The sequence below is a fragment of the Aulostomus chinensis genome, chromosome 13, assembly GCF_037954235.1.
Source record: "Aulostomus chinensis isolate RoL2024-O1b breed Wild chromosome 13, RoL_Achi_v1.0, whole genome shotgun sequence".
Taxonomy (NCBI): Eukaryota; Metazoa; Chordata; class Actinopteri; order Syngnathiformes; family Aulostomidae; genus Aulostomus; species Aulostomus chinensis.
This window is the reverse complement of record NC_141332.1, coordinates 8,403,738-8,431,019: the sequence shown is the minus strand read 5'-3', so window position 1 is coordinate 8,431,019 and position 27,282 is coordinate 8,403,738. Positions and strand designations below refer to the sequence as shown.

Sequence of the window (27,282 nt, the reverse complement as noted above, 5' to 3'; positions counted from 1 at the left end):
TAAGTACAAATATTTCACTACTGTAGAGAGCTGCTTAAAGTCGTCAAATATTTGCAGACTTTCAGACTGAATGTGGGATAGTGGTTTCTCGAAAACCTACATTATTCTCTTTTTAACATTTTAAAGATAATTAAATCATATATGGCACAAATGGTTACTTTAAACTAGGATAACACACCATACATTTATAAACTCAAAATCCTTTGTTGTCACAAAATAAGCTTGTTAAAAGGAAACAGAATGGATTTCAAATGTTTGTAATTCTTGATACTTTTCAGGACAACCATCGAAAGGAAATACAGGAATAACTGCTGTTTTGTTTGCAGTCCTTTTTAATTTTTATTTCAGGGAAGGTACCAATGTTTGTAAGACTGGCATAATAATTGATAAAGTAGAAAACAGGATCTTAACAGCAAAACAAAGCAGCTATCCAACTCCCTTGAACAGACAAACAAAAGCAGCAAATAAAAGGATTCATGTCACTCTGTTTGCAGACTTGAATATTTTGGCATGTATTATCATTTTTAAACATCTTGTAGAAAAATGTTTGCTAGTAAAACAGCATTAAGACCATATAAAGGAAATAAAAATAGAAAGAAAGGGATTGTAATATGCAACTCCTGCTGAAAGTGCTGCAGTTTTTGGTGACTGGCAGGAGTGTAAAATTAACAAGTTTCAAGAATTCAATGAGAATGAAACCCTATCAGTAAATGTGTTGATTAAATCTGCTGAGTTAAGTTGATGACAACAGCCATAAATGATCAAATATTGACATAGACGGGGCAGTGTGTATGTATGTAATGTACTGAAGCTACAACCAATGTAATTCTGTTCATTCATGCTAATGGTTGATTGACATGTCATTGGGGAAATAGGCTTAGCAGGCTGAGGTTAATAGGAGGACAAAGAGCTGCTTTTAGAGATCCATAATGCTCTGTTCTTGCACCGCCCTTCACCACAGCTGACAAGGCACAGCTGAACACAGAATAATAGAAAAATTCTGAACTAAATAAAAAAAAACTTCCAAAAACTGACAAGCTAAGTGAAACATTGCTTCTTCTTTTTGTTTCATTCTTTCTTTTTTCTTTCTTTCTTTTTTCTTTTTTTTTTACTGGATCTATTTCAGGTCAGTATGGGTCCAGCTCCAGGGTGGGGGTTGGGATCTCAGGTACAATCGGTGTAAAGCTACTGTTGCACTTTCTTTGCTAGAGCCTCTGCCTCCTGGAGAGAAACACAAAGAGAAACAGGGAGAAGAAGGAGAGTTGTTCAATTAAAATGGAGGATACTGTCTAAGAGATCCCCTGCCACAGAACAGAGGAACCCCCCTCTGTTTCTATGGAAACTGGCACACCTTCCTGCACTTCCTGTTGATGCCGAGAGGAGACGCCAGTGTGCAGGAGTGAGAGGAGCAAGAAGCCTGCTTGGGTGGAAGGATATCAGGAACAGATGGATTATGTAATATGTCTGTTTTCAGTGTGGAAATCACAGACTGAGTATAAATATATATTTACAGCATATACGAAGGTGACATATCTGGGCTGTAGCAATGTGTGTGTGTGTGTGTGTGTGTGTGTGTGTGTGTGTGTGTGTGTGTGTGTGTTCATGAGTGTTTACCTTGGAGCCTGGGGGAGCAGTCAGACCTAGAAATGCATACACAGCGTTGTCCTCTCTGGCGTCAAAGAAGGCCTCATAGTTCTAAGGAATTCAGGAGAAGAACTTTAGAGGTGTAAAATTGATTTGCTCATCTAGAAATGAACTCCATGCTGAGGAATGATAATATGAAACAGACATTGGATCGGTGCCTGAGGGCAATCGGAGCGGCGAAAGCCACACAGAGAATCTTTATGAAGGACAGATTGTGTTATTTGTCCAAAGACAGGCCTTGTTATTCAATCTGATTACATTCTCACAGACAATATCCACTGTATTGTTTTGAGAATGCAACTTCCCACGAGAGTTGGTCCCTTATTCCCTCTTCATCTTTCATGTGCACGGTGGAGCAGTGGTTAGCACTGTTGCCTCATAGCAAGAAGGTTCTGGGTTCGAGCTCAGGAACAGGATTTTCTGTGTATGTTCTCCATGTGCCTGCGTGGGTTCTCTCCAGGTACTCTGGCTTCCTCCCACAGTACAAAGACAAGCAACAATCTTTATGAAGGACAGATTGTCCAAAGACAAGCAAGAGGAGACGAGGTTAATGCAGACTCAATTAACTAAATTGACCGTAGGTGTGTCTGTGAGTGTGAATGGTTGTCTGTCTGTATGCGTTGGCCCTGCGATGGACTGGCGACCTGTCCAGGGTGAACCCCACCTCACACCTGAGAGCTGCTGGGATAGGCTCCCCCCCCCCCCCCGTGACCCTTAACAGGATAAGCAGAAGAAAATGGATGGATGGATGGATCTTTCATGTGTCTCTTCTCTCCCACAAACACACAGCTGCAAGTATCCTGCGGGATGTTGTTCTCTAAGTCAGTGACATTCAACATAGCTCATCCTGTATGCTAAGTTTTACTTCCTGCCATCAATTAGCTACACTGCATGCACCACAGTGCACTCAGGCTAATGAACCTGGGTCTGTATAAAGGCAATGAGCAAGCAACGACTGCAACTGAACAGTCTTTGCATAGTGGAGTTCAACTGAAGTATTCTGTATCCAGGATATTTTAATTCTTTTGTCATGAATCCAAATCACAAAATCTTAGCTCTCACTTCACAATGAGGATACATAAATGATAATTATTTATTGCTTAGCTATATGTATGAGTGCTAAATATGTGTAAAGTATTTATTAATGCTCATTGTGGCCCTTTAGTGAAGAAGGGAAAATGTATTCCTTGAATAACACCTCTCCTTAAAAGCCAAACCAACAAATAAATATGTTGTATTGTTATTTTTTCTATTTTTTGGAATTTAAGTGAATAACAGGGAGTAAAATGACCATTGACATACTTTGATTGTTATGGTCATGAAGTGCCCGACAATATATGGCAAGGATCCTTGCAGAGATAAAGATTTTATTTGCATTACTCTCCTTCCAGGTTAGCTCTTTGAACATTCCATCCATCCATCCTTCCATTTTCTTCCGCTTATCCTGTTAAGGGTCACAGGGGGCTGGAGCCTATCCCAGCAGCTTTCTGGTCAGAGGTGGGGTTCACCCTGGAGGGGTCGCCAGTCCATCACAGGGCCAACACATAGAGACAGACAACCATTCACAGTCACAGTCACACCTACGGTCAATTTAGAGTATCAATCAGCCGAGTCTTTGGATTGTGGGAGGAAGCCAGAGTACCCAGAGAGAACCCACGCAGGAACAGGGAGAACATGCAGACTCACACAGAAAGATCCCATGCTCAAGCCAGGGCTTGAACCCCGAGTCTTCTTGCTGTGAGGCGACAGTGCTGACCACTGCACCACAGGGCTGCCCTCTTTGAACATTCCACAGGGAATAATTTGACCTCCGATCCCTCTGCTCTAGGGACAGCAGTTTCCTTCAATTTCCCCATGTAGGATTTCTTTATTTGTTTGTCTGCAAGGTGCAGTGTACAGAGGAGTGTTTTTTATCCACATGGACCACAACTGGCCACGACTTGTGTCCCTATCTCTCAAGTATAATTTAAAAATCATCCTTAGTCACTTTCTTGCAAGAATAAGCTATACATTCTATACAGGTACATGTTATACATCTGGAGCACATGTGGAAAATGTTGCCACCATGTTGTCCAATATGATGCACGTGGAAAGCGTTTACCTCCAAGTGACCACTATCACTAACAAACAGACTTTGTGAATGGGATGTCTAAATAATAATTGAAAGATTTTGTGAAAAATGTTGGGAATGTAGGTAATATTACAAGCAACACATGATAATGTTTTGGAGGTGATCTGGATCAAATTGAAGACCCTGGATCCTGGAAACAGTTCAGTGCCAGCGGAAGGGCATAGATATGAGCTGTGATTTTACGGACGCGCTTCATCCAATTTCTTAAGTCCATGTGAAATTGAACAGTTTGTCTTTAAGAAAGTAGAGTGGCCATCTAGTAACCCAAGGGTCGCTGGTTTGATCCTCACTTCCCCCATGACCATGTCCAAGTATCCTTGAGGTAGATACTGAACCCCCAATTGCTCCTGATGGCCCTGTGATAGACTGGCGACCGGTCCAGGGTACACCCACCTCTCGCCCGATGTCAGCTGGAATAGGCTCCAGCCCCCTGCGACCCTTAAAAGATAAGCTGTATTGAAAATGGGTGGATGGAATTGGTGTATTGTGATTATCAAAGCAAAAGTTAACGTTTTCTGCTCTTCTCTGCCCGCTTGAGCATTTATTCTTTAGTTTTGACCATTGCCTGGACAAGCTTACTGTAGATATTATCCAATGGGATTATTTGGTTTTTTTACTCTGTTTGGACCCAAAAGTGCTCATAAGCCTTTTTTTTCTTTTTTTAGTATTTTTTTTAACTATTCCATGACTGCCTAAAGCTTTCCCACTGGCCATAACACCAACCAACATCTGGCTTTTGTTTGCAAGGGGAACAGCTTTAATTAGACATGCAAATGGAGACTAGGTTAATTAGATACTCTGGATTGACCGCAGGTGTGGCTGTGAGTGTGAATGGTTGTCTGTCTCTATGTGTTGGCCCTGCGATGGACTGGTGACCTGTCCAGGGTGAACCCCACCTCTGACCAGAAAGCTGCTGGGATAGGCTCCAGTCCCCCCGCGACCCTTAACAGGATAAGCGGAAGAAAATGGATGGATGGATGGATGGAATGTTCAAAGAGCTAACCTGGAAGGAGAGTAATGCAAATAAAATCTTTATCTCTGCAAGGATCCTTGCCATATGTTGTCAGGCACTTCATGACCATAACAATCAAAGTATGTCAATGGTCATTTTACTCCCTGTTATTCACTTAAATTCCAAAAAATAGAAAAAATAACAATACAACATATTTATTTGTTGGTTTGGCTTTTAAGGAGAGGTGTTATTCAAGGAATACATTTTCCCTTCTTCACTAAAGGGCCACAATGAGCATTAATAAATACTTTACACATATTTAGCACTCATACATATAGCTAAGCAATAAATAATTATCATTTATGTATCCTTAATTGTATCGTGGATGCAAAACCCAGGTAAATGTAGTAATTTACTTCTAGTCCCCACCCCTTCCAGTGTCGGCCCTGTGAACAATATGTAGTTGGAGCTCAGCTATCCACAAGATACAGTGAACTGATGCAAGATTGTCTCCTCCATCAGTAACTTCTACCAGTTCAGTCCGTTCACATTCAAGCAGCAATGCTACATCATTTTTTAGTCTTTTTGAGTTTGACAAAAAAAAAAAAAAAAGCAGGTTTAACAAGGTTTGAAAAAGCTGACTGTGTACAGGAATGTGCAATGGGAAAGTGTACATGAGTTTGCATTCGATTCCTCTATCTTGCTACTTTAAATCAAGACGTGACAGTACAAACTGACCACTCGAAAGGGGCAGAATTAAATGTACAGGCAGCTAGTCTAAAAATGTTGAGAAAACAAAGAATCACATGAGGAAGAGCCACTTGAGTAAAACAGGAACTAACTACTTACTGTCCAAACCTTGTGCTTAAATAAACCACATTGCTTTGTCTGTGAGTCGTCCTTGTATGTCATTTCCAGTTGCAATGTGCAGAGCAGAACCACTCTTTTGTCAGTTGATTAATATATGTGAGATTGGCAAAATGAAATGCACCTTTTAATTAGCAGCTTGTGTGAAGCCTACCTACATTGTTGTGTACTGATCTGAACAATTGTGTTAATCACTCAAATCTCTGTGTGTCTCACCCCACAATAGTTGCTTTCATTAAATATCTGTGGAGGGAGAGGGTTCCCTGTGGGCGGCCTGGACTCCTCCGGAATGTTCTCTCTCATCCACTTCCTGTTGGCCTCATTGGCGGCAATGTCACACTCCTCAAACTCGATCTTATTGGCTGCCAGGAAGCCCATCACATCCTGCTGCTGCTTTTTAATCTGGTGGCAGAAAGGAAGTCTTCAGTTAAACTAGAACTGTTAGAGGAAACATATGAGGCTGAGTTCAACCATACTGTCATCAGTCTGCTGCAGAAGTATACTTCTTTTCTGCTGTTCTGTTACCATGTTACCAGTCAGTTACTGATAAGTGAATGAACTGATGGAAATTGGTGAATGTGCCTCATTTATATGGCAGCTTCTCTACTTCTCTAACGGCTACACAGTGTTTCCTCATTCACCCTGTTGCACACATTCATACATTGATGAAGGAGACTACCATGTAAGGAGCCGACAAGCAAATCAGAAGCAATTTGGGGTTCAGTGTCTTGCTCAGGGACACTGCAACTCAAGGCTAAGCAGGGACAGAAAATGCCAGGATTTTACTCGAAGAAATCACATGTCATTGTGATAACAAGAAAGAATATCCCAGAATGTCTGATACCAAGGCTGTGGAGCTACACATTGGAACTGATGTCTCTCACACTACCTGGGATTTTAGGGCACATTTTGAAGAATCAAATAACAAAGATTGATGGGAAGAAATTCTCAATTCTAAATAATAAAAACAAAATCTCTTGCTTGAGCAGGTGTTTGCCATTTTACAGCTCAAGCATAGCTTGACCCTCCCACGTTCTGTGAAACTCGTGAAACTCCTAGCCATCAGGTGAAAAGATGTGGCCAATGAGTCTACATATGACAGAGGAAGCATGTGGTGCTCCCCATAGTGGCAAAGGGGATGAAGCAAATGACAAGGACAGTCATTAAGAGCACCCCCCCCCCACACACACACACACACACACCCCACCCAAAAAAATAAAATAATACTATGAACACACCCCTTTATGTCTGTCTATAGTTTTACAAATATTTAAGAAAATGAAAAGGACTAACAAGATGTGAATAAACTTGTTAACTGGATCCGACCACATTAGGTTTTTAACTCCGTGAAAAGTTTTCAACTTCTCAGGTTCGCATTTGAACGCAAGCACAAAAAAACTGTTAAAAAAGTTGATGAAAAACGATTAGCCAACGCAGGAACATGCCACATAATACTGAAGTACAGTAGATACAGAGTGGGTAGAAGTGTGTGTCTGACTACAAGTTGATCTTGCCTCACTCTGTGTGTGTGTGTGTGTGTGTGTGTGTGTGTTCATTTGTGAAATTGTGGTCCAATGGGGTCTCGGTGGGTGTGTGTTTGAGGGAGGATGGCCGTACAAGGCCAGACGGAAACAAGAGCTTCTCTGGGACTTAAGAGGAGGTAACTGGTCAAACACAAGCCAAATAAGGCCTGCTGCATAGACACATGGACACACACACACACACACACACACACACACACACACCAGCAGCACACACATTAAGCAAAACTAAGCCAGATCTGTCCTATGAGTGATCATTGTCAGTCCAAACATATTCATGAATAGGCTCCTCTGGGGTTTATGGAACACAAATGAGACAGGTGGAATATTAAATAGCCATGTGCTGGAACAATGGAACATAGAAATGAGGGAGCTGGCGAGGATGGCAGATTAGTTTTTACATATTTTGAATCATTTAATGACAGTTGCACTTTTGCAGACAAAGTCTCAACACCACCTGCTCTGAAAATGGGACAGAGCAGCCTGAGTGGAACATTGGGAGCGCTACCTCATTTTGACTCACTGGGCCTCTTTAAACAACTCACATACACACACACTCACACACACACATGCATGCACAAAGAAGAATCTGCACAGTTTTCTGTTAAGCTCACCCTGTCTTTTCAAGAATGCATCAACAGTGCTGTAATGAGAAGTTTAATATTGAGATAGTTTTATTTTTCTTGTGTTGCTTTTCCCTCAAACAAGCCTGCATGTTCTTCTTTCCAGCAGGTGAAATGCATTTCGCTCTACTAGCACAGAACTGCTCTCCCTATTTAGCCCTTTGTATTGCCCTCTGGAGTCTTGAGCAGGACTCTTTTTAATATGGAAGGAAACAGACTGCCCTCGGCTTTGGGTGTGGCAATAAACAACCATTCTCCTCCTGTTGCCCTGTATGATTCAATCCTTATCTAGTTTACTAACTCCCCAGTGCTAGCAAGAAAGACAATGTACATAAAGAAAAGACTGACTGAGCTTTTCATAATCTGGCTCTCCTTTCACAATAGCCCCAATTTGCTTGTTTGGCTACCCAAATTACAGAGATTTGCATTGTGAAAAAGAAGGAGACACAGTCGGTATTTATTTTGTCTGACATATCAATTTCTATTTTAACCCTGCCAGCAGAAGTTAGTGGATAAGTCTGTCCACCATTTTGGTCAAAACAAAAATATCTCTACAACTGTTCTATCACGAATGGAACCTGCAGAATTTGACGATTCCCCACACATTTTTTCTTACATTGCTATGATGTTGTAATTTTATTTAAGTGAAATATCTTAGGAACTTTTGGAAGTTTACCACAAATATTCATTGAGGATGACTATGTGACTTTTACTAAGAACATTTAGATTTTGTTTGAAAAGACCTGGCCATAGATAACTAAGATATTTTGTGAAATATGCCAGTATCTGTAAGAGGCTTGCACTTACTACTTACTCCTCTTGTCCAATTATCAGGTTAAATGATCCATTATTCCAAAGATAATGGCATTCCCATCAGCCTTACCTTATCTTAGATTTCTGGCATGTAAGCTAAGACTCTAAAATTTGTAAAAATTATTTCTGACATTAGCATTCAGTTGTCAATACTGCTGGATACAGTCGTATTCTTCGGCAACAGAAAAGTGAGACAGTTCCATCCCCAAGGTGGGAGGACACATCGTACATCCACTGAGCTCTGTATATAACACTTGAAGTACGGGATGTTTTGAGAGCTCTGAGAGGTTTGACATCAACCAATATGGCAGCGATAGTTGTGATCGAGGAGAAGTGTACTTTGCTCTGAGACTCATAATTATTATTGTAGGTAATACTTTCCAGTTTAGGTTGTATAAATAAGTGGATGTGATCTCAAATGATAGTTCACAATTTACATAGGAAAACATGTCTGAGAGGTAGTTAGCTTTTGTATATCGCTAACATAAGTTTAGCCTTTCAGCTTGCAAAGGAATCCTGATCTTTACTAACCTTTGTGTAATGAGGTTGTTTTGTATATCGTGTAACAATATATGTGTTCTAAACTGTCACTCGTGTAGTTTCTTTGCATTTATTACACAGCAGACACAGTGTCCTCACATTTCAAAATACTGTACACATATGTAGTTACCATAGCAGTTTTGTTATTCATGAACACTTATTTGAATTCTCAAAAGTTCATTTACAACTCTTGGTTAGTTCCAATGTAGTGATTACTGGAATAATTATGGAATCACTGATCCCTTAAAAAAAAAAGCACATGAACATAGCTATTGTTGCTCTCCTCCTTCATTTGACTCTCGAACATAAGAAAGGAATCTTCTCTTTGGTTCCCAAACTTCTTCATTATCATTATCATCAACATCATATGAGGAAGTGAGATTAGATCCAGACCTGATCAATCCCTGAAAAAGGTCAGAGCTCTACCATTAACTCTGCCGAACATTGATTAGATTAACTGAATCCACAACACAGGCTCCAATCAATACAGTGGAGAGTCAGGCTTTATGTGGACTGTACATCATTTGTAGTGGAGACTTTAAAACTGAGGATTTTCCAAAAGGTATTCACAGACAAGACTGAGTGACAGGTTTTATTCTTTGAAAGCAAGCAGGAAATGCCACAAATGCCACACACACACAAAAAAAAAAAAATCAAACCAAACCCAGCCGTGTCTGTTTGTCAGGGATAACGGCTTTGTCTTGATTAGATCAGGTCTGATTTGTGCTGGAAACAAATGCTTACTGGGACTGAAACAGCAACAGTAGCCACCGCCCAAAGCTGAGCTCAATCTGCATTACAACACTGTTTTACAAAAGACTGCCACTTGTAATGTGCTCCTCAATGTTCCTTAAAGGTGAGGCATAAGACAAATATTGACCTATTATACAAGTTATAAAGGTCCAGTCTATAGACCCTTATACGAAACACAAAGTCTGAAAGGTAGAAAGTTTCAAGCTTTTAACTGAAAAGATACACCACAATGTATGTTATTTTCAGTGCATTTACGACGTCAATAAGGAAACTGCACAACTGTGGCTACAGTGAACACATCCCAGCAAGGCAGTAAAACTGTGCAGTCGTCATCGTTAATGTTTGTAGCTCTTTCCAAAGACCTACTTTCAGTTGCAAGTTAGCCAAGAGCTCCATAGTCAACAAACATGGCTATAAACCCATCAGCCATAACATTATGACCCCAGACAGGTGAAATGAAAAACAGTGATTATCTCATTACAGTGTTACTTTCAGGGACAGCACTAGTTAATAGGCTGCAAGGGAACATTTTGCCCTTGAAACTGATGTGTTGGAAGCAGGTAAATATGTACAGCTGATTTCTATGTACTTTTTGTTATAATCCCTGAGTTTGTCATGATATCTTGGGGTGCAGGGCCAAATTTACCTCCACCCAATCAAAAACTGCTACCAGCTAGATTGGCTGGCCCGTCAAGCTGTCCATCAACAGCTGAAACGAGAATGCACCTGATTGGGCAGCTCCTCTCTTCCCTCTCTGTCCTCCTATATGTGTCATATATAGATCATACTCATACGTATTACTAACTCGTCTTCTTCTCTGGAGCCTTCGGGCTCCCCTCATCCCAGATCCTGGGTGCTGCTGGAGGAGGCTGCAGACCTGAAGAGGCTCAAGCTGCCACCCGTAGCTCCACCTGCTCACGTCCCCGTCTGTCCATCAGCCTCTTCCCTTTATCGCTCTCTTTATCTCTGTCCCTCTCTTTCCTTCTCTATATCTGTCTTCCTCCATTATCTGTCTTTGTCTCTGCCCTGCTCTCCTGCTCTCTTTCCCCCCAACCGGTCAAAGCAGAAGGCCGTCCCCATTGAGCCTGGATCTGCTCAACATTCCTGCTTGTTAAAAGGAAGATATTCGTCGCCGCTGTTGCAGGATGTGCTCGCTCATGGAGAAATGTTGGGTGTAAATTCATTGAAGGAGTGTGGTACTAGACCTGCTCTACCTGTAAAGTGTCATGAGATAACTTTTGTTGTGATTTGGCGCTATATAAATAAAATTGACTTGACTTGACTTAGCTGTCGGTCAAAAGGCTGAGACCGGGAAGCCTAAAGTGGGTATCAATGCCTTGTTGGTTCAGTGTTGGGTGAGCAGCATCAAGGAAGATGAGCATGGATCCCCAAAAGCCCCCCCCCCCCCCAAAAAAAAGAAAAGGGTCTTTTATAGAACAAGAAATAGATTAGAGGGAGAGGGATAAAAGACTCAGTGCAGCATAAATGATTCTTGGGGATTCATTTGCTCATTGGAGGAGCCTAAAATAATCAAATAGTTTAGCTATGGATGCGCAAATAGCAGCCTTTCTTTTGGACAGGTAAGAATCCCACTTACTCGCTAGCTATACAGGCTATCATTGCGGTAAGTTATTGTCAGTGTAGGTTGTGAGGAGCGAGGAGGGAGGGTTCATGATCAGAGTATGATTCAAAAAAACAATTCAGACCGATTTAAGGCATATTGTTTGTATATTGTTTTTCTTTTGCTAAATTACAAAAAAAAAGAAAATCAAAGAAAAAAATACAGAAAAAAGCCCAAAATAGGCAGTGCCTACCCCACCTTCAAGGATCTGAGCAACTAAGGTAAGGGCCATATTGTGATGGCTGGATGACTAGGTCTGAACATCTCTTGAACTGCAGCTCTTGTTGAGTGTTCTTGGTCTGCAGTGGTTAGTAGTTTAACTGGTGAGCTGCTGATAGGGTCATGGTCACTCAAAGCTCACTGATGCACATGGAGAGTGAAGGCAAGCCCATGTTGTCCGATCCCAAATAAGAACCAAAGAAAAACAAAAAGTTTGTTTTGGTTCTGATAGGTAGATGACTGAACACACAGAGCATCAACGCTTGCTGTGCATGGAGCTGTGTAGTTGCAGACAGGTCACAGTACCCATGCTGACTGTGACCACCATCCAAAGCAGCTACAATGGGTATACGGAACCACAAAGCAATGGAAGAAGGTCGCCTGATGAATCACGATTTCTTTGACATCATGTGGATGGGTAAGACTTACCTGGATAAGACATGGCACGAGGATGGAAGGGAAGATTGCAAGTTGTCAGAGGATGCGAGGGGGAATGTTCTGCTCTGAAATTTTGGTCCTGACATTTATGTGGATGTCACTTTGACAAGGACCTCCTACCTTACTGATGCAGACCACGTATGGAAATGGTATAACCTACTGGCTGAGGCCAGGATAAAGCACAATGGTTCAGGAATGGTTGGAGTAACAAAACAACAAGTTCAAGGTGTTGACTTTCTTCCACAGTCCACTGATCTCAATCCAAATGAGCAACAGTGGGATGTGCTGTAAAAATATACCCAATCCATTGGGGCCCCACCTCGGATGCCAGATACCCCACCACACCTTCAGAGGTAGGGCTGGGCGATTAATCGAATTTTAATCGTCATCGCGATATCAAAATGTGCGATTAACACATCATAAAAGTCATGTGTCCATGATGAGAAGTTCATTTTCACATGCTGCGAAAATAAACCAATCACATGCCACGTTGTTAAATTAGCCACGCGTTCAGCCCATGACACTAATTGGTGGTGTGGTGTCAGCTACATACGGCGTATGTGGTGATAGCCGACACTAGCAAGCTAGTGGAGCCGAGGGCAGGCGTTACGTGAATGATGGCTGAAGACGAGGACGCAGAGAAAACTCGTGACCGAGGAAAATGAGGTGGACCTAGTGGCAAAAAAAATAGCTCCTCACTCATTTGGAGCTATTTTGGGTTCAAATGAGACGACAAGCCCAGGTACTGTGTAAAACATGTGGGGCAGTCGTGGCAGCTATGAGGGGAAACACTACCAATCTTCATCAACACCTGAAACACCACCACAAAGAACTGCACAAACAATTCAAAGACAGCCAAGGCGCAAAACAGCCGACAACACCGAGTCTGCATAACGTCAAAGTATTGCAGCAACCATCCATTTCTGTGAGTTTAGCGAACGCGACTCTGCAGCCACTCGTTCGCCCTCCCAGAGGCTCTTTAGCGCGTCAAGGAATGTGGTTACATGTCTGCGCTCCTGCTTGACACCTAGCAAAGTGAACATGTTGGTGTTCCTGTGTAAGAACTTGAAATAAGAGACGTGTTAAAGGAGTTTGGGGATGTATAAATCTCCCTCTCTCTTGATTTAGTGGGTCTACATTACTCACTCAAGGTTTCTCCATCACTGTACTGTTATTGCTGCCTGTTTAGCAAGATGATAGCATTAGCAGGTCTTGATCTTTATAATGGAAGAAATGTTTAATTTGCCAGTTGCCATGTTTAATTTATTTTATTGATGTTTTTCTCCCAGATATCTTTTAGTTACAGTCTTGGAAATTGTTTGAATTTGCCAACAGTCAGGTTTGAGACTTGTGCAATATGAATATGTTAAAAATAAAAGCATATGTTGGATACAAATAACTGTTCAATTTCTTTATTCAATGGGCATAGGCTATTAAATGTTTGTGTAATGTAATGTTAGCTGTAAATATTAAAACACAGATATGCTTTAATGTACTGTAGCTAATAGGTATCTTTTGATATTTCATTATATATATATATATATATATATATATATATACATATACACACACACACATTTACCGCAGGTCATATCATCGTCGCAATATTTAACAGTGTAATCGCACATCGCATGTTTTCCTGATATCGTCCAGCCCTATTTAGAGGTCTGGTGGAGTTCATGCCTTGATGGGTCGAAGCTGTTTTTGCGGCAAAAGGGGGACCTACAAAGTATTCGGCAGGAAGTCATAATTGGTCTGATTGGTTTTTATACACCAATCAGCCATAACATGGCTGATTGGTGTATAAAGACAGTTTGCAGGGATACCACCTTCCACAAGAGACTTGTCAGGGGATAGTATTGCAATAAGAGACATGTCACCATCATATAAGTATTAAGAGAACTTGATACAGCATCAGAGAAGGGGCCATGTATCATTCCTAAGGAATGCTCAGCCACACATAGAAAATGCTCGGCTTCCAATTATAAAGTAAACATGTGCATGGTCTACGTGCCATTTGGAGAACAGAACATGTGCGTTGGAGACATAAGCTGGCTGAGCCTTCTAATATCTGCTGTAACAGTTTGTTTTTATGGCTCTTCTAGACTGGACCAAAATATTGATGGAGATGTGAACTATGGATGGATCAATGGGTCAAATTATTTATACAAGTCATTTCAAGCTAGCAAAAACATCAAACAAACAAGTGTTATATACACTGTTTTACAGCCACTTCTTTCACAACGCAAGTCTTTTGGCAACAATGGCCGATTGGTTTCAACAGCCAGTGCTCTTACCTTAACCAGTTCTTTTTACACATTCATGGCTACAGTCCCAAAATGAAAAGTTGCCCTAAAGTTTTTTGGAGTGGTCCCATATTATAGAGTTTCTTTTTTTCAATTCTCTGATGATTCTCACCTATTACAGTCACAAAACAGCTTGGTTGATTGTACTGAATTGGCTATGCTTGAAGCCCTTAGGGATGGATCTGTCAATCTAGTCAGGGAAGAACACACTTTAACCTGAAACATGAAACTCCGTTCAACTGGTGGGAACTTTTTCATGGTTCCCATAACTGCTGGAGAGAGTACACCATTTTTGGTGGGCCTGGACCATAGGAACTGGTAACCATTTTACTTCTAGGAGCCTTGTTTTAGGAAACTTCTTAGTGACTCAATCAGGGTAGGTACTTCTCAGCACAACGAGAACCTTGAGTGACTTCGTTCATCAAACTTAAACATGCGGAAATCTTTAATTTGGTCGTACACAACCCAACACAGCATTGGTAACCACCATTTTTAAAAAGCCATGTAAACAGCAGCAGATCACTTGTGAACAGCAGCACTTGATCGTTTCTAATAGTGCTGAGAATACAAACAGGCAAAAGGCAATAAAGGGAAAGCAGTTCCCTTTCCCTGGTTCCAAATGTGCCTACAGCGCACAACGAACACACATAAACTTGCCATAATTAAACCATATCATAATATAAAGGTATAACCTTCATATTTACAGTACTGGGACATAATACTTTCAGGTATTCTTGTGACTGTGTTGTGGTACTGTTCACATGAAGAAAAACCAACCAACCAAGCACATCTTCATCCCAGATGTCGGGGTACCAACATGGTAACACAACTTGTCAGAGTTCTCAACTGTCATTACTTCACAGTACATGCTACACAGTTTTCATTTTTTTTGCCAACCTTTGTGCTTAGAATTTTTCTGATAGCATGCTGCTATTGTAAGGTTCATATTCTCAGTTCTCATTCAGCACTATAAACCTGCTTAGGGACACACACAAGACATATCATTTAAGAATATAGCCTTCGTCCGTCTGAGTGACGCTGACTAAATCTGATATGCTTGAGAGACTTTCTCTCACCAACCTGCAATGATTTCCTTGGTGGAGCTAAATGTTATTTCACACTAGTACACTTATCCCTATACTGGACTAGATAGCAATGACCGATGTAGCAGCAATAGACACTGCTTGATAGAAGCATGATATACATGTTTTGTAGACACTGATGCAATGATACTGTCATTAGGGTGAAGACAGTGGACTTCAGTGGACTTCAGTGGACTGAATGGTTGTCTGTCTGTATATGTTGGCCCTGCGATGGACTGGCGACCTGTCCAGAGTGAACCCCACCTCTCGCCTGTAGCTGCTGGGATAGGCTCCACCCCCCCAATAGGAATAAGCGGAAGACAATGGATGGATTAAATCAGACTACTTTCCTGATCAGTTGCTGCAGTGCCTCAGAAGCCCCACTGCAACTTTGGCCAAAAAAACAAAACATTTCTTAACTACTACAACTGATCATGACCAACTATGTAAGGAAAGATAAGATCCGTAGTCTTATCTGTTTGATTACTTCTGACTGAAGTATGTGAACACTTCCCATCTACTACCTTTAACTGCACTAAGCTAACAAACAGTCAGCAGGCCTCTGTGGGCCTCAGATCCCAAATGCATTGACGGAGGAGGGAAGGGTATCTATCTTTTTGTCTGGCTCTGAGGAAGACATAAAGTAAGCAAATTCCTAAAAAGTTGGCATGTTACTTTAAGAAATCTAGATGAGACAGACATGGCAGTTTCACTTTCTGCTGTTCTAATCTCTCTTGAGAAGAGGAAGAAGACTGTTGGTGATAATGTATATCTGTGCAGCCATGATCCAACAGACTCCATTGAGACAATTACACAAGAAGTAATGCCTTTTCACCACTGGCTCTAAAATCGGACATTAACGTTCTATCTTGGGAGACTGCTGCAGTTACTGCTGAGCTTTTGTCAATGTCATTTACCTTAACAGCAATATAGTTACTCGGCACTTCAAAACTGAAAAAGAGGCTCCGAGTTTGATCACATCCTTTGTGTGTGAGCTGTAGAAACAAGCTGCTCAACAACTGTGAATCATCCTTCTGGTGAATGAACACTCGCATCAAAATAGGTTAATATAAGTAACTTTTATAAAGAAGACTATATGGATGTAGTATAGCATTTAGCAATCCCATGAGAACTTTTTCAATTCACTCAGTAGAATACTTTAATCATGACCCAGATTTTAACAGGCAGAGTGAATGTTAGTTTAGGTCATGTTAAGTATATTAGGTCTGATCCAGAACTTCAGCGTTCTGCAGCTGCATGTCTCAAAGAAGCCCTTGTGAGTTGCATCACCATCATTCCTCTCCACTCCGGAAGAAACTGGCAAGCCTTAAGCTGAAGGACCTGTCTGCTGCAGAAGAGCAGAGTCAAACACAGAAAGTCAAATTCCTCTCTAACACACAGACAGACTGTCTGGCATCAGAGTCAGTCTCTCTCTTTCAACCTCATTTCAGTTTCATAAAGCATCACTTCAATGTTGTGAAAAACCACAGTTGAGTAGGGACTTCCTCTCTGCCACAACTCAGAAATGCAAATAGGGGACAAGACCCCGAGAGACCTCATCCAAAGTCTTGAGGAGGGGCTGAGCAGCATGAGTCAGACACATTCACAGGAAGAGAATGACAACAGACAACACCAAGACAGTTCAATAAAAGTTCAGTTGTCTTTCTGGTGTGTAGAAGGCAAGGATGCTGTAGATGTGTTCCTAAAACATCACGCCAATCTCTTACCGAAGTGGATCCGGAGGACGATGCTATGTAGACTTTAATCACCATGGTAAATCCCTGATGCTGAGGTCCGTTATGCAGCGGTTGATTTTCCGACTCGACAATTCGATCGGCAGCAGCACAAAAGCAACAACAGCAAAGTTCCCAGGCTGAGACGCCGTGTGTGCGTTGTGAGCACCAGCGCAGACTATCTGCGCAAATGCTCTAGTTCTCAGCTCAGGATGGAGCTTTGCATTCCTCCTCCGCCTCTGCTCTTTCTCGGCCTCCCCGCCCCTTCGAGTCTCTCTCCGTGCACCAGCGCACACTTAGAGAGACACGTACACGCACGCGGCAATAAGCCTATCTAAAATGGCAAGACGGGAGGCTGATATTGTCTGAGCATCGACCATATTGTCTACGGGTGTACACCTTTGTTCTTTTCGCTTTGCAAAATAAACTCCAGCGCATGATCTTAAAGTCAACATGGATGTTACTTGTTATAGAGGTGAATAAACATCGATCATGGCGTGATTTTCAACACTTTAGTGCGCTTTTCTACGACAGCACAGCCAGTGGAAGCGCCGTCTGGTCTTGAGCAGCCCCATGTTCTGTACACGGGCTTGGTGGGCCCCCTGCAGGCGTCTGGAGCAGACGACACAAGGTTTCTCCCTGAGACGAATTTAGGAAAGCCGACTGACAAACAAAAAAAATGTGTCGGAGAGGAGAGGAGTGGGCGCCATATTGGACTCAAACACCAACTGAGTTTATGGAGAAATGTCTCCTCGCTGGGCGCTGCAGATGTTCACTTTGAATTTCCAGACAAGCCTGCAAGGATGCACGGCTTCACACGGCGTGTTTCCCGCCGCCGGGGCCGGTGTTCGGGTTACTAGGCGGCCTCCTCACCGGATAAACTAACTGCACTTGTATGCAGGCGACATGTCCTCGAATGCAATCCTTTCATTCTCGCAGGCTTCCTCCCATCTCTCCCTACAAGAAGCCATTCGCGCAGACCCCAGATCATCACCGGCTCCAAAATTCCAAGTGTTCCGCAGCCTCGAATGGCGTCACCTGATTGGCTGAGGGCCTATCAATCACGCGTTTAGCCGCACCCCTCCCCCCATTCAACCACTCGCCTCTCTGTTCCACTGTGTTTACTACACTGGCGAGCATAGGGGAGACACTCGTCTTCACATGCACTGAACCCACTGAGAAAAACAGTTTTTAGTTGAATTTGTAAGAAAACCTCCAAGAGATCATCATGCCCAAGAGAAAGGTACGTATTCTCAAAATAATAAAAATAGTTTGAGGGGGATAGCAAGCGTTAATGCAATGCAAACGATTGTGAAGACATCCCTCTGAGACATTACTTAATTATAACGTCTTGTATATCCGTTATATTCTGTTTGTAATTTTTGCCTATTTTCTATATATAATGTGCATTTTTTATGTGTTAGAATGAATATTTTCCTCCTTGGATACGGCTTTTAAAGCGCGTTTCGGTGTTAGCGCCGCTGTCCTTTAGGAGCCAGAAGTCTCTTTCAGTCTCCATGCAGTTAAAGCACAAGCAGCAGCCATGCTTTGCAGCTCTTGTCCACCTTCGTCGCCGAGCTGCCGAGAACAAACGGCTCGCTTATCGCCGCTCAGGCACCAAACCGCCTAAAAGTACCACCAGAAAAAACATTAGTATCTTTTCTTTGCATTTTGACCGCAAAAATAAACATTCGCCGTCGCGTTTGAATAAAATTATATATTTTCTCTCTTTGTTCATAGTCCCAAATGGCTGCGGTGGCGCGGCTTTGTCGCTGGGTGGCGCCCGCGAGCCGCGGCAGGTCCCTCCCCCTTCTCCAAGACTCCCGCGCCAGCTTTCAAATCTGAGCTCCATGCATTGAATGAGAGAAAGAGATGGGGGTGTGAGAGGGAGAAGCGGGGCCTGGGCCCTCCAAATGTGTCTCCAGAGACCCACATGGTCGAGATCTCGCAGGCCCTCGCAAAAATTAAGCATTCCCCCGATATTTCCAGGCTTAAATCCGTTAAAACGCTCTGTATTTGAAATATATTATTGTTTCCCCTTGAATTTAAAAAGTTTTTTCAGTAGGTTTGTTTTCAGTCATTTTAAGTGTCTGAATAATTTAGCAACTGTTTCTTGCTCATTTAAACACATGTTAAACTCTTACTAATGCAATTTTTCTTTTTTTCTGTCTTGAACTTATCTATTTGTGTGTTGCACTCACAGGGAGTAGAAGGAGCAGATAAGGAGGAGGTAAGCACCAGAGACATTTTGTACATGTGATGATAATTTAAATCTTAACAGTATAAAGGGTGTGTGAGGGGTTCATTATGATCAAAGTATTTCTATATCCTAAATACAATTCCAATCAAAATAATTCCACTACTGTTATCTTTCAGCCCCAGAGGAGATCAGCTCGGTTATCGGCGGTAAGAAGTCACACATACAAACATATTAACTGTACCAGATCATTTTTACTTGCTAATTCATGAATAAATAGCTTGAAAGTAGTTACACACACGTAGCTTAAATCTAAAGCAAGATAATTTAAAAAATGTCTGTGAAAAACTTGATTGTTTTGTGTTAAACTTCTAAAAATCAACACTAATCCTCATACCATGATACTTTTTCACATTATCAAACTTTACAATCACTTTAGGTCATCATTTATTAGTGGAAAGGGTGACAAAAGTTCACCTGGGTTTGAAGTATTAAAGAATTTAATTTAGAAATGGTTTAGCTTAAGCGGATCTGACTCGACATACACAATATCTCTGTCACACGAAAAGTTCATGAAAATAACTTGTTAAGCAGTTGTTACTTAATATGCATAAACAGCATCTTTAAAAAGTAAGACATAAACTAATATTTCATTTGGGGAAAAAAAACAAGGGTAAAAGGTGCATCACAAGGGCATTATTACTTAGGAAAATCAAGCAAATCAACAAAGATGACACCGCTGTGTACTTTTTTCTTGAACATCTAGAAACCGGCCCCACCCAAGCCGGAACCAAAGGTCAAGAAGGCAGCAAAGGTAAGATCTGCCAGTCTGCAGGGCAACCTGATTGTTTGGGTTAAAGCTAAACATATGAGCTGTTGCCTTTTTACAGAAAGAAAAGGCTGTGAACGATAAGAAGGAGGACAAGAAGACCAAGAAAGCAAAGGAGAATGCCGAAGCAGAGGCAAATGAGGAAAACCACTCTGAGAATGGCGAGGCCAAGACCAACGAGGCAAGTAAACACAAGTTCTTAAACTCTTTAGTCCTCAAAGTAGTTTCTGTGTTTGACTGATGTGCTCTGTCCGACAGGTGGAGGCAGCCCCAGAGGAGACCAAGGACGAGGCCAAGTCAGAGTAGCACCACTGCCCAAGCTTCCTCCTCCTCTAAAAACCCCCCCGACCCTCTCTTGAAACCCCCTGCCAGCCAGCCCCCCCCTCCTAGTCTCTCACATGGTTTCCCTCCAAGGCGTATTGTTAACAGAGGAATATTTTTATCAATGATTTTATAAGTATCCGTACAGATTTTTAGCACAAAAAGCAAAGCTGATTATGGAGCGCCTTGCAGATTTGCAGTGGTCATATCAAGTGTCTGCAAGCAAGATGAACACACTAAAATCTTTTTTAAATGGCATTTCGTGATTGTTGAAGGCTTGTTTGGTGTAGAAAGTGCGTCCCCGCCAGATTGGCTATGTCGTGAGTTGTGTACTCCAGTGTTTTTCTCCTCCCCTCAATCTCCCCGCTCCCTCCGCCTCCTCCACAGATTAGACCTGCCTCTCCTCCAGTTCAGCCTCTTATCCATGTTTTATTAACGGTTCAGCCATGTTAATGTGGGTGATTCTTTTAGACCTCTTAATGTGCAGTGAGTTCCCTTTGCTTCTGTCCATGGTCTTGTTTTTTTTTTTTTTTTTTTTTTTTTTGTTTCTCATTGAAGTCGTGTTTAAAAAATAATAATAAAAAAAAGAAGTGTGTTGTCCATAAGAAAGAGGAAGACGAACATGTGAAACATTCCGGGAACAGTGATGCCTCCGACCTGTCTCCTAGACGACCCTGCATTAAGGAAAAAAAAAAAAAACAGCTCCTGCTCCATCCACGCTGTCATGTCAGCTTTTCTAAACACTGTTTTTTTTAAAATGATCAAATTTGGAAACCTCTTACAAATGCAGGTGTCTGGTCCCTCTCTTATGTTCTGAAATTCTCTTAATAAAAACAAGTCCTGGGAATTTTCCTCGAATCCGTGTCTAGAGTTTGTTTTTGTTTTTTTTAAGAGAGATGCCAGAGCATCCAAATATGTCCGAGAAAAAACAAGGTTCAGGAATTTCTGGAAAAATTCCTGACAATCGTATACAAAGCCTCATAGCCTGTACTTATGGCGGAAATGTCTGAAGTTACTGATGTTAACACAAACATTTTAGAGGATATGTGGTCCTGAAAAATTTCCTCAAAGAAGGGAAAGTCATGGAGATACATCATACTAAGTAAAAAATGATTTTTTTACTGTTTTCTAAACAAAGGAATCAACGCATCACATCAAAATTTTTAGCCCATAAATATCTGTTGTCTTTTAAAGAATTTCTGTATTCCACCATTGAGGGAGGTATGTAACCAGACGTTGAATGCCCATGGTTGCAATCCACAAAACTTCAAGTAAACCTTTGCAACTGCTGTATGATACATTCTCACTTGACAGAGGCAATGCATCGTACATGAGCCTTTAACTTCTTTGCGGGCTTAGGGTTTCAGATCTGTAATGTATGCCCACTGTGCTGGGACGCTTCTCCACAGGGAAGAGTGTCAACATCTCTTTTAAGGCCTCCAGCAAAGCCTTTCACGCTTGTAGCTGTGACAAGATGGAGATGATAGTCCTATGGAGGTCTATAGCTACCTGCTGATGGAGCAGACGCTGCAGCTTAATTCCCCTTTGGCTTCAAACACACACATAGATTTAACTCTAAGTGAACCCAAGCGTGAGTGCTTGACCCACATTCACATCCAGTCGAAAATCTCACCAGTTTTATCTTGCAGCAACTAATAAAATGAGCTCCATATTTTCTTCTTGCTCAAAAAGCTGTATGCACCAGAGGTCGTCAGATGCCTGGCAGGAGCACCCAGGAAGTCTTTTAAGCAAACACACAATAAAAATCCAGCTCTTTGAGCATTGTTGCCTTGAGCTAGTGAGTGCATCCTTTATGCATATTTGCTCTATTCAAACCCTCCTTTTTGCTGTTCATTAAAATATCCATATACCCTGTTTTCATCATATAGTGCAGATTTTCCATGCCATCTACAAAGAAGGATTTTTATTAATCTGCATGGCTGCAGTAGGCTCTCCTCCTCTTCCCCTCCCAAAGTCTGTTCAACATGAATATGAGTTTTCCACACACGCTTTTGTCTCCTGTTATTTTGTGCGACAGAGGCAGCCTCCCTGACCTGCATTGTCATGGCCGAACACCGGTCTCCATTTTGTCGATATTTTGTCTTGTGTGTGGAGGGAATGGTGCAATCTTTTATCACTAGATGGCAGTGTTGTCTTACTTTTCTGCAGGGGGCGCGCTTTATTCTGCCATCTTTGCCTTTGAGCTTTGATCGCTCTTACATTAACCGATAGATTTAAAATATCATATTCATTAGGGATAACACAAAAGTTCAAATACTGAGCTCCAAATCACTTCAGGCTGTAAAAAAAAAGGCCTCTTTGATTCACACACTTTCTCCTAATTCTGTCAGCTTCTACTTTTCTTCTAGATGTTTTCATAAATGAGGAGTCTCATACCTTGACTTGAAGAGTCAACTGTGTGAGCTGTTAGTGTGGGGCAACGATATTAAGAGGAAATGCATTATTTATTGTGAAACTTTCCATGCAAAAAGGTTGAGGATGACCTTTTATGAGGAAATGATTTCAATAATGTCCTGCTGTCACCACATATTCTTGTGTGTCAACTGTGGATGAGCATTTATTGTACAAAGAATGTCATACTCTTGCACAAGTTTACACAAGGCAAGAGGATTCCCCCCCCCACACACACACACACACACACACTGCCGTTCAGTACACTGCTTTCTGGCTGTTTACCTCGCTTACCTGTCAGGTTAGCTGAGCTTTATGAGGGTGGGATGCACACCAGCACATGAACGACAAGGCTTAGAAGGAAGGAAGAGAAAGTACTGGGAATTGAGGAAAAAGGAGTGGATTGTGTGTGTGTGGGGGGGGGGGCAGATGGGAATCTATTCTCTCCGTGCATGCAGACAAGATGGAAATGAGTGGGCGCCTGTGACGTCAATCAGTGTAGACACAAACACTCTCACGCACACGCATGCACACTCACTCACACACACACACACACACACACACACACACACACACACACACACAACTCCCCTCCTCTTTCAGTCCTATGCTAAACCAAGCTTTACTGCAAACAGGATCACTGCTATTCAGATGTACACATCAGCACATACAAATAATGCCTACCCAATTTCACACACACACACACACACACACACACACACACACACACACACACACACACGACAGCTTCTCTGACCAGGCTCATGATGTCACACTCTCATTGAACTTTCAAAATCAGCATGTTTGTTCACACAACATAGGTATGAGCAAAGATGCTGATTTTGTAAAGTGAAGGGAACATGTTATACTTTTTAAAGGGGCTTTTCCTTCAGTTCCTCATGTACACAGTCCACACAGTATTATAACTGTCAGTGTTAGTGTCACAGCATTTTTAAACTTGATACTGCTTCAACCCTCCCCACAGAAGACATTATAAACATTTCAGATGTGTTTATTAAGCTGTGTGTGTCATTTAGGTTGATTTTGCTTTAACCAAAGACTTCATGAAACCATAATAAACTAGAAAGCATTCAGGGAGAACATCCCCCAACCTCTGTCATTTCTGCGCTTGAACATTAATTAAAGCTGCAAGCAGTGATGAGAAGGCCTTTGTACCCCCACGCACATTGCAGCACGTTAGTGCGCCATAGAGTAAGAGGGTGGTGATTCATGATAATATTAGAGGGAGCACTGAGGTGTAAATATCCTTCATCCATCGGTTGTACTAGAGAACACACACTTGATATATATTATTTTGCTGTACATCAAATGAGGAATAGATGGTGTATTCAATTAATTGATGTTTGCTACTTCCTGCAACCACTAGGTTGCACTATGTCTATGACAAATTCAGCTTGTAGAAGTTGTCAGGCTGGGACGCTTATTGAATGAGTGAGGTTTGGCAAAAATATTATCATGTGGCGTCCAGTCATAACAATTCTGTTTTCCTTTGTGAAATATAAAGCACTGATTGCCTTGCCTCAGTAACACAGCTTAACAAAATTCCAGGCTTCACAGTATCCCATCACAAAGGTCTAAAGGTATTTCTGGCCAAAGCTGAGATGGAGCTGCAGAAGTACATCAAAGTGTTCAAAGAATATGGCATTGCTTGTTGCTACCAGGTGGCACTATGGATAATCAACCCCACAATTTAATATATAGTCCTTCAATCTTGTGAAAATTACCATCATAATTTTTGCATAATCTTGTTTACAGACATACAAACTGCAATGAAAAAACTCTATCCTCATCTGATGGCTAGTGTTATGACACACTCTGATCCATCCATCCATCCATCCATTTTCTTCCGCTTACCCTGTTAAGGGTTCGGGGGGGGGGGTGGAGCCTATCCCAGCAGCTTTCGGGTGAGAGGCAGGGTTCACCCTGGACAGGTCACCAGTCCATCGCAGGGCCAACACATAGAGACAGACAACCATTCACACTCACAGTCACACCTACAGTCAATTTAGAGTATCAATCAGCCTCGTCCCCTCTTGATGTCTTTGGACTGTGGGAGGAAGCTGGAGTACCAGAGAGAACCCACACAGGAACAGGGAGAACATGAAGACTCCACACAGAAAGATCTTGTGCCTGAGCCGAGGCTCGAACCCGGAAACTTCTTGCTGTGAGGCGACACCACTGTGCCACCCAAGGTTGATCCAATTTGATTATTATAATCCAATTGGTCTGTTTGATTATTAAAGTAAGGTCCTAAAGACTCTTCAGTTTTCAGTCTTAATAGATTAGATACATAAGAAACAGGCCGCCATTCAGGACATATAATAATCTCTCTGTATAGTCTGTACCATTGCCCAGTTCAGAAAGATAGTGGATAAAAGTAATGATTTATGCCTGAACAAAGAGCAGATGGATTGAAAGTTGAGTTCAGACTCCACATATGGCATATATTTGGCAAGTTCACGTTTAAGAAATCATCAGATCATCCATCCATATCACAGAGTTGTGACGACGCAGACTTCTATCCAGAGAAATTAAAAAAACTATTTTTGAAACTCTTCCCCTTCCTCTCCAATTTTGCTTTTAAAGGGTGAATTAGTATATAAAGTAAGAGTGCATGCATTTTGATGCTATTTGTGTGTGTCTGTGTGTGTGAGGGAGGTGGTATCAGAACTAAATGTGCAGCAATGCCTCTTTTCCAGATTTTCTTTGAATAAAACTATTTTTTTAAAGACCGTTTTTCATCAAGGTTTTATCCTTAACTGGATGAGGACTGAGTCATAGCAGTCAAAGAAGCAGGTGTGTGGGAGGCACTCTATGGGTTAGGGGTGAAGGGAAAAGTAGGGGACATAGGTGGTGTGGGCTAAGGGGATGAGGCAGAAGCCGTAGTGAATAATAAAGAATAGGAATGGTGAATATTATGTGTTTTATTGCATCTCGAATCATTAGGTTTTTATCTTGATTGAGAATAGTTTTATTAGAGCAGGTTTATTTAGTGGTCCCGTTTTGGAATTACATTATCTTGATTCATACAGTGTGTTTTAATCCCATCCATGTGTCCACAAACAAGTCTAATTAAGAGATATAAAAAAAAAATTGGACCACTCCAGACTTGTTTACTAATTATATCAAACCTGTATGAGTGATTCTGAAGGACAGCTGTGTGGGTTATGTTCTCTTTGTGTCTCAGTGATTTGTTTTGTTGACGGTGGACGGGTGGGCAGGCCATTAGGAAAATTGATGTGCCTGCAGCTGTATGTGCACAAGCTCGTACATGCGTGTGTGTGTGTGTGTGTGTGTGTGTGTGTGTGTGTGTGTGTGTGTGTGTGTGTGTGTGTGTGTGTGCGTGCTTCTTCTCTGACATCACTGCTGCCGTCACTGCAGCCACCTCACAGCGACTCCCTTGTGACTGAAGGCCTGACAACCTCCCACGCGTTCCCCATCCACTCTCTCCTCTGGTTTTATCTATATCCCCACCCCACCCCCAACTCAGTGTCCTCTGCTTTCTGTTTCAACTCTATTTTCATCCATCTCTCCCTCTGCGCACAATTTCTCTCTTTCACACACCTTTTTCTTTTTTGCTTGTTTTCATCTCTCTCCCCCTCATTTTGTGTGTGGGTCTTCCCTGTCCTCCGTCATGCTCTCTGTACTGCTGCTGCCTGTCTCTGTCTCTATGGAAACCCCTGAGTGGACAAGAGTGGCTTAGAGGTCTGGGAGATACTGATGCAGACCCACTTAGATCACACACACTCCCTTTCTCCCCCAAAGTGAACCATCCATACAGCTTTGCACACACAAGTGTGAGCCTATAATTGTAAATAGATGGTGTGTGTAGCTGTGCTGCGATCTGCCATCACACTCGAACCATCCCTCTGACCCCTACCCCAGTGCACCTGACATCATCAGTGGTGTGAAGAGGGAGGGAGTCCTCTTAATTTATTATATTGTTAATCACTATAGGTGGGAGAGGGGCCACCTGATGTGTCACCTTCACACCTCCATACATGAATTATGAATACCCCACCTCCCTTTTCAGTCTCACACCTTACGAACCATACTCTGCACATTTATACATTGTTGAGCCTGCTAGGTTACGTAGACTGTGCGTCACTGGTCCCAATCACATCTGAAGTACAGGTGATGTGCGATAAGAGGTCTCACACAGACAGAATTTCACAGCTTTTGGTCGCTCTCTGGATGCTCACATGATTTGGTGGTCACAGTTAAGTAACTTATTGCAGC

General features: G+C 42.0%; 1 protein-coding gene and 1 long non-coding RNA gene across 2 annotated transcripts; one reads left to right on the top strand and one right to left on the bottom strand.

Moving 5' to 3' along the window:
• Positions 1-309: 309 nt before the first annotated feature.
• On the bottom strand, positions 310-17,525 carry sh3bgrl (SH3 domain binding glutamate-rich protein like). The gene is made up of 4 exons (XM_086223022.1): positions 17,258-17,525; positions 5,811-5,996; positions 1,615-1,695; positions 310-1,221 (listed from the first exon to the last, which is right to left on the bottom strand). Exons 1-4 carry the CDS (start codon positions 17,300-17,302, stop codon positions 1,186-1,188), a joined length of 348 nt encoding a protein of 115 aa, XP_086079148.1. The 5' UTR covers positions 17,303-17,525; the 3' UTR covers positions 310-1,185.
• An 834-nt stretch (positions 17,526-18,359) lies between these two features.
• Positions 18,360-21,461, top strand: LOC147250768 (uncharacterized). The gene is made up of 6 exons (XR_015119125.1): positions 18,360-18,506; positions 19,467-19,493; positions 19,640-19,669; positions 20,227-20,274; positions 20,351-20,470; positions 20,548-21,461. It is a non-coding gene; the product is annotated as an uncharacterized LOC147250768 (long non-coding RNA).
• Positions 21,462-27,282: the final 5,821 nt, after the last annotated feature.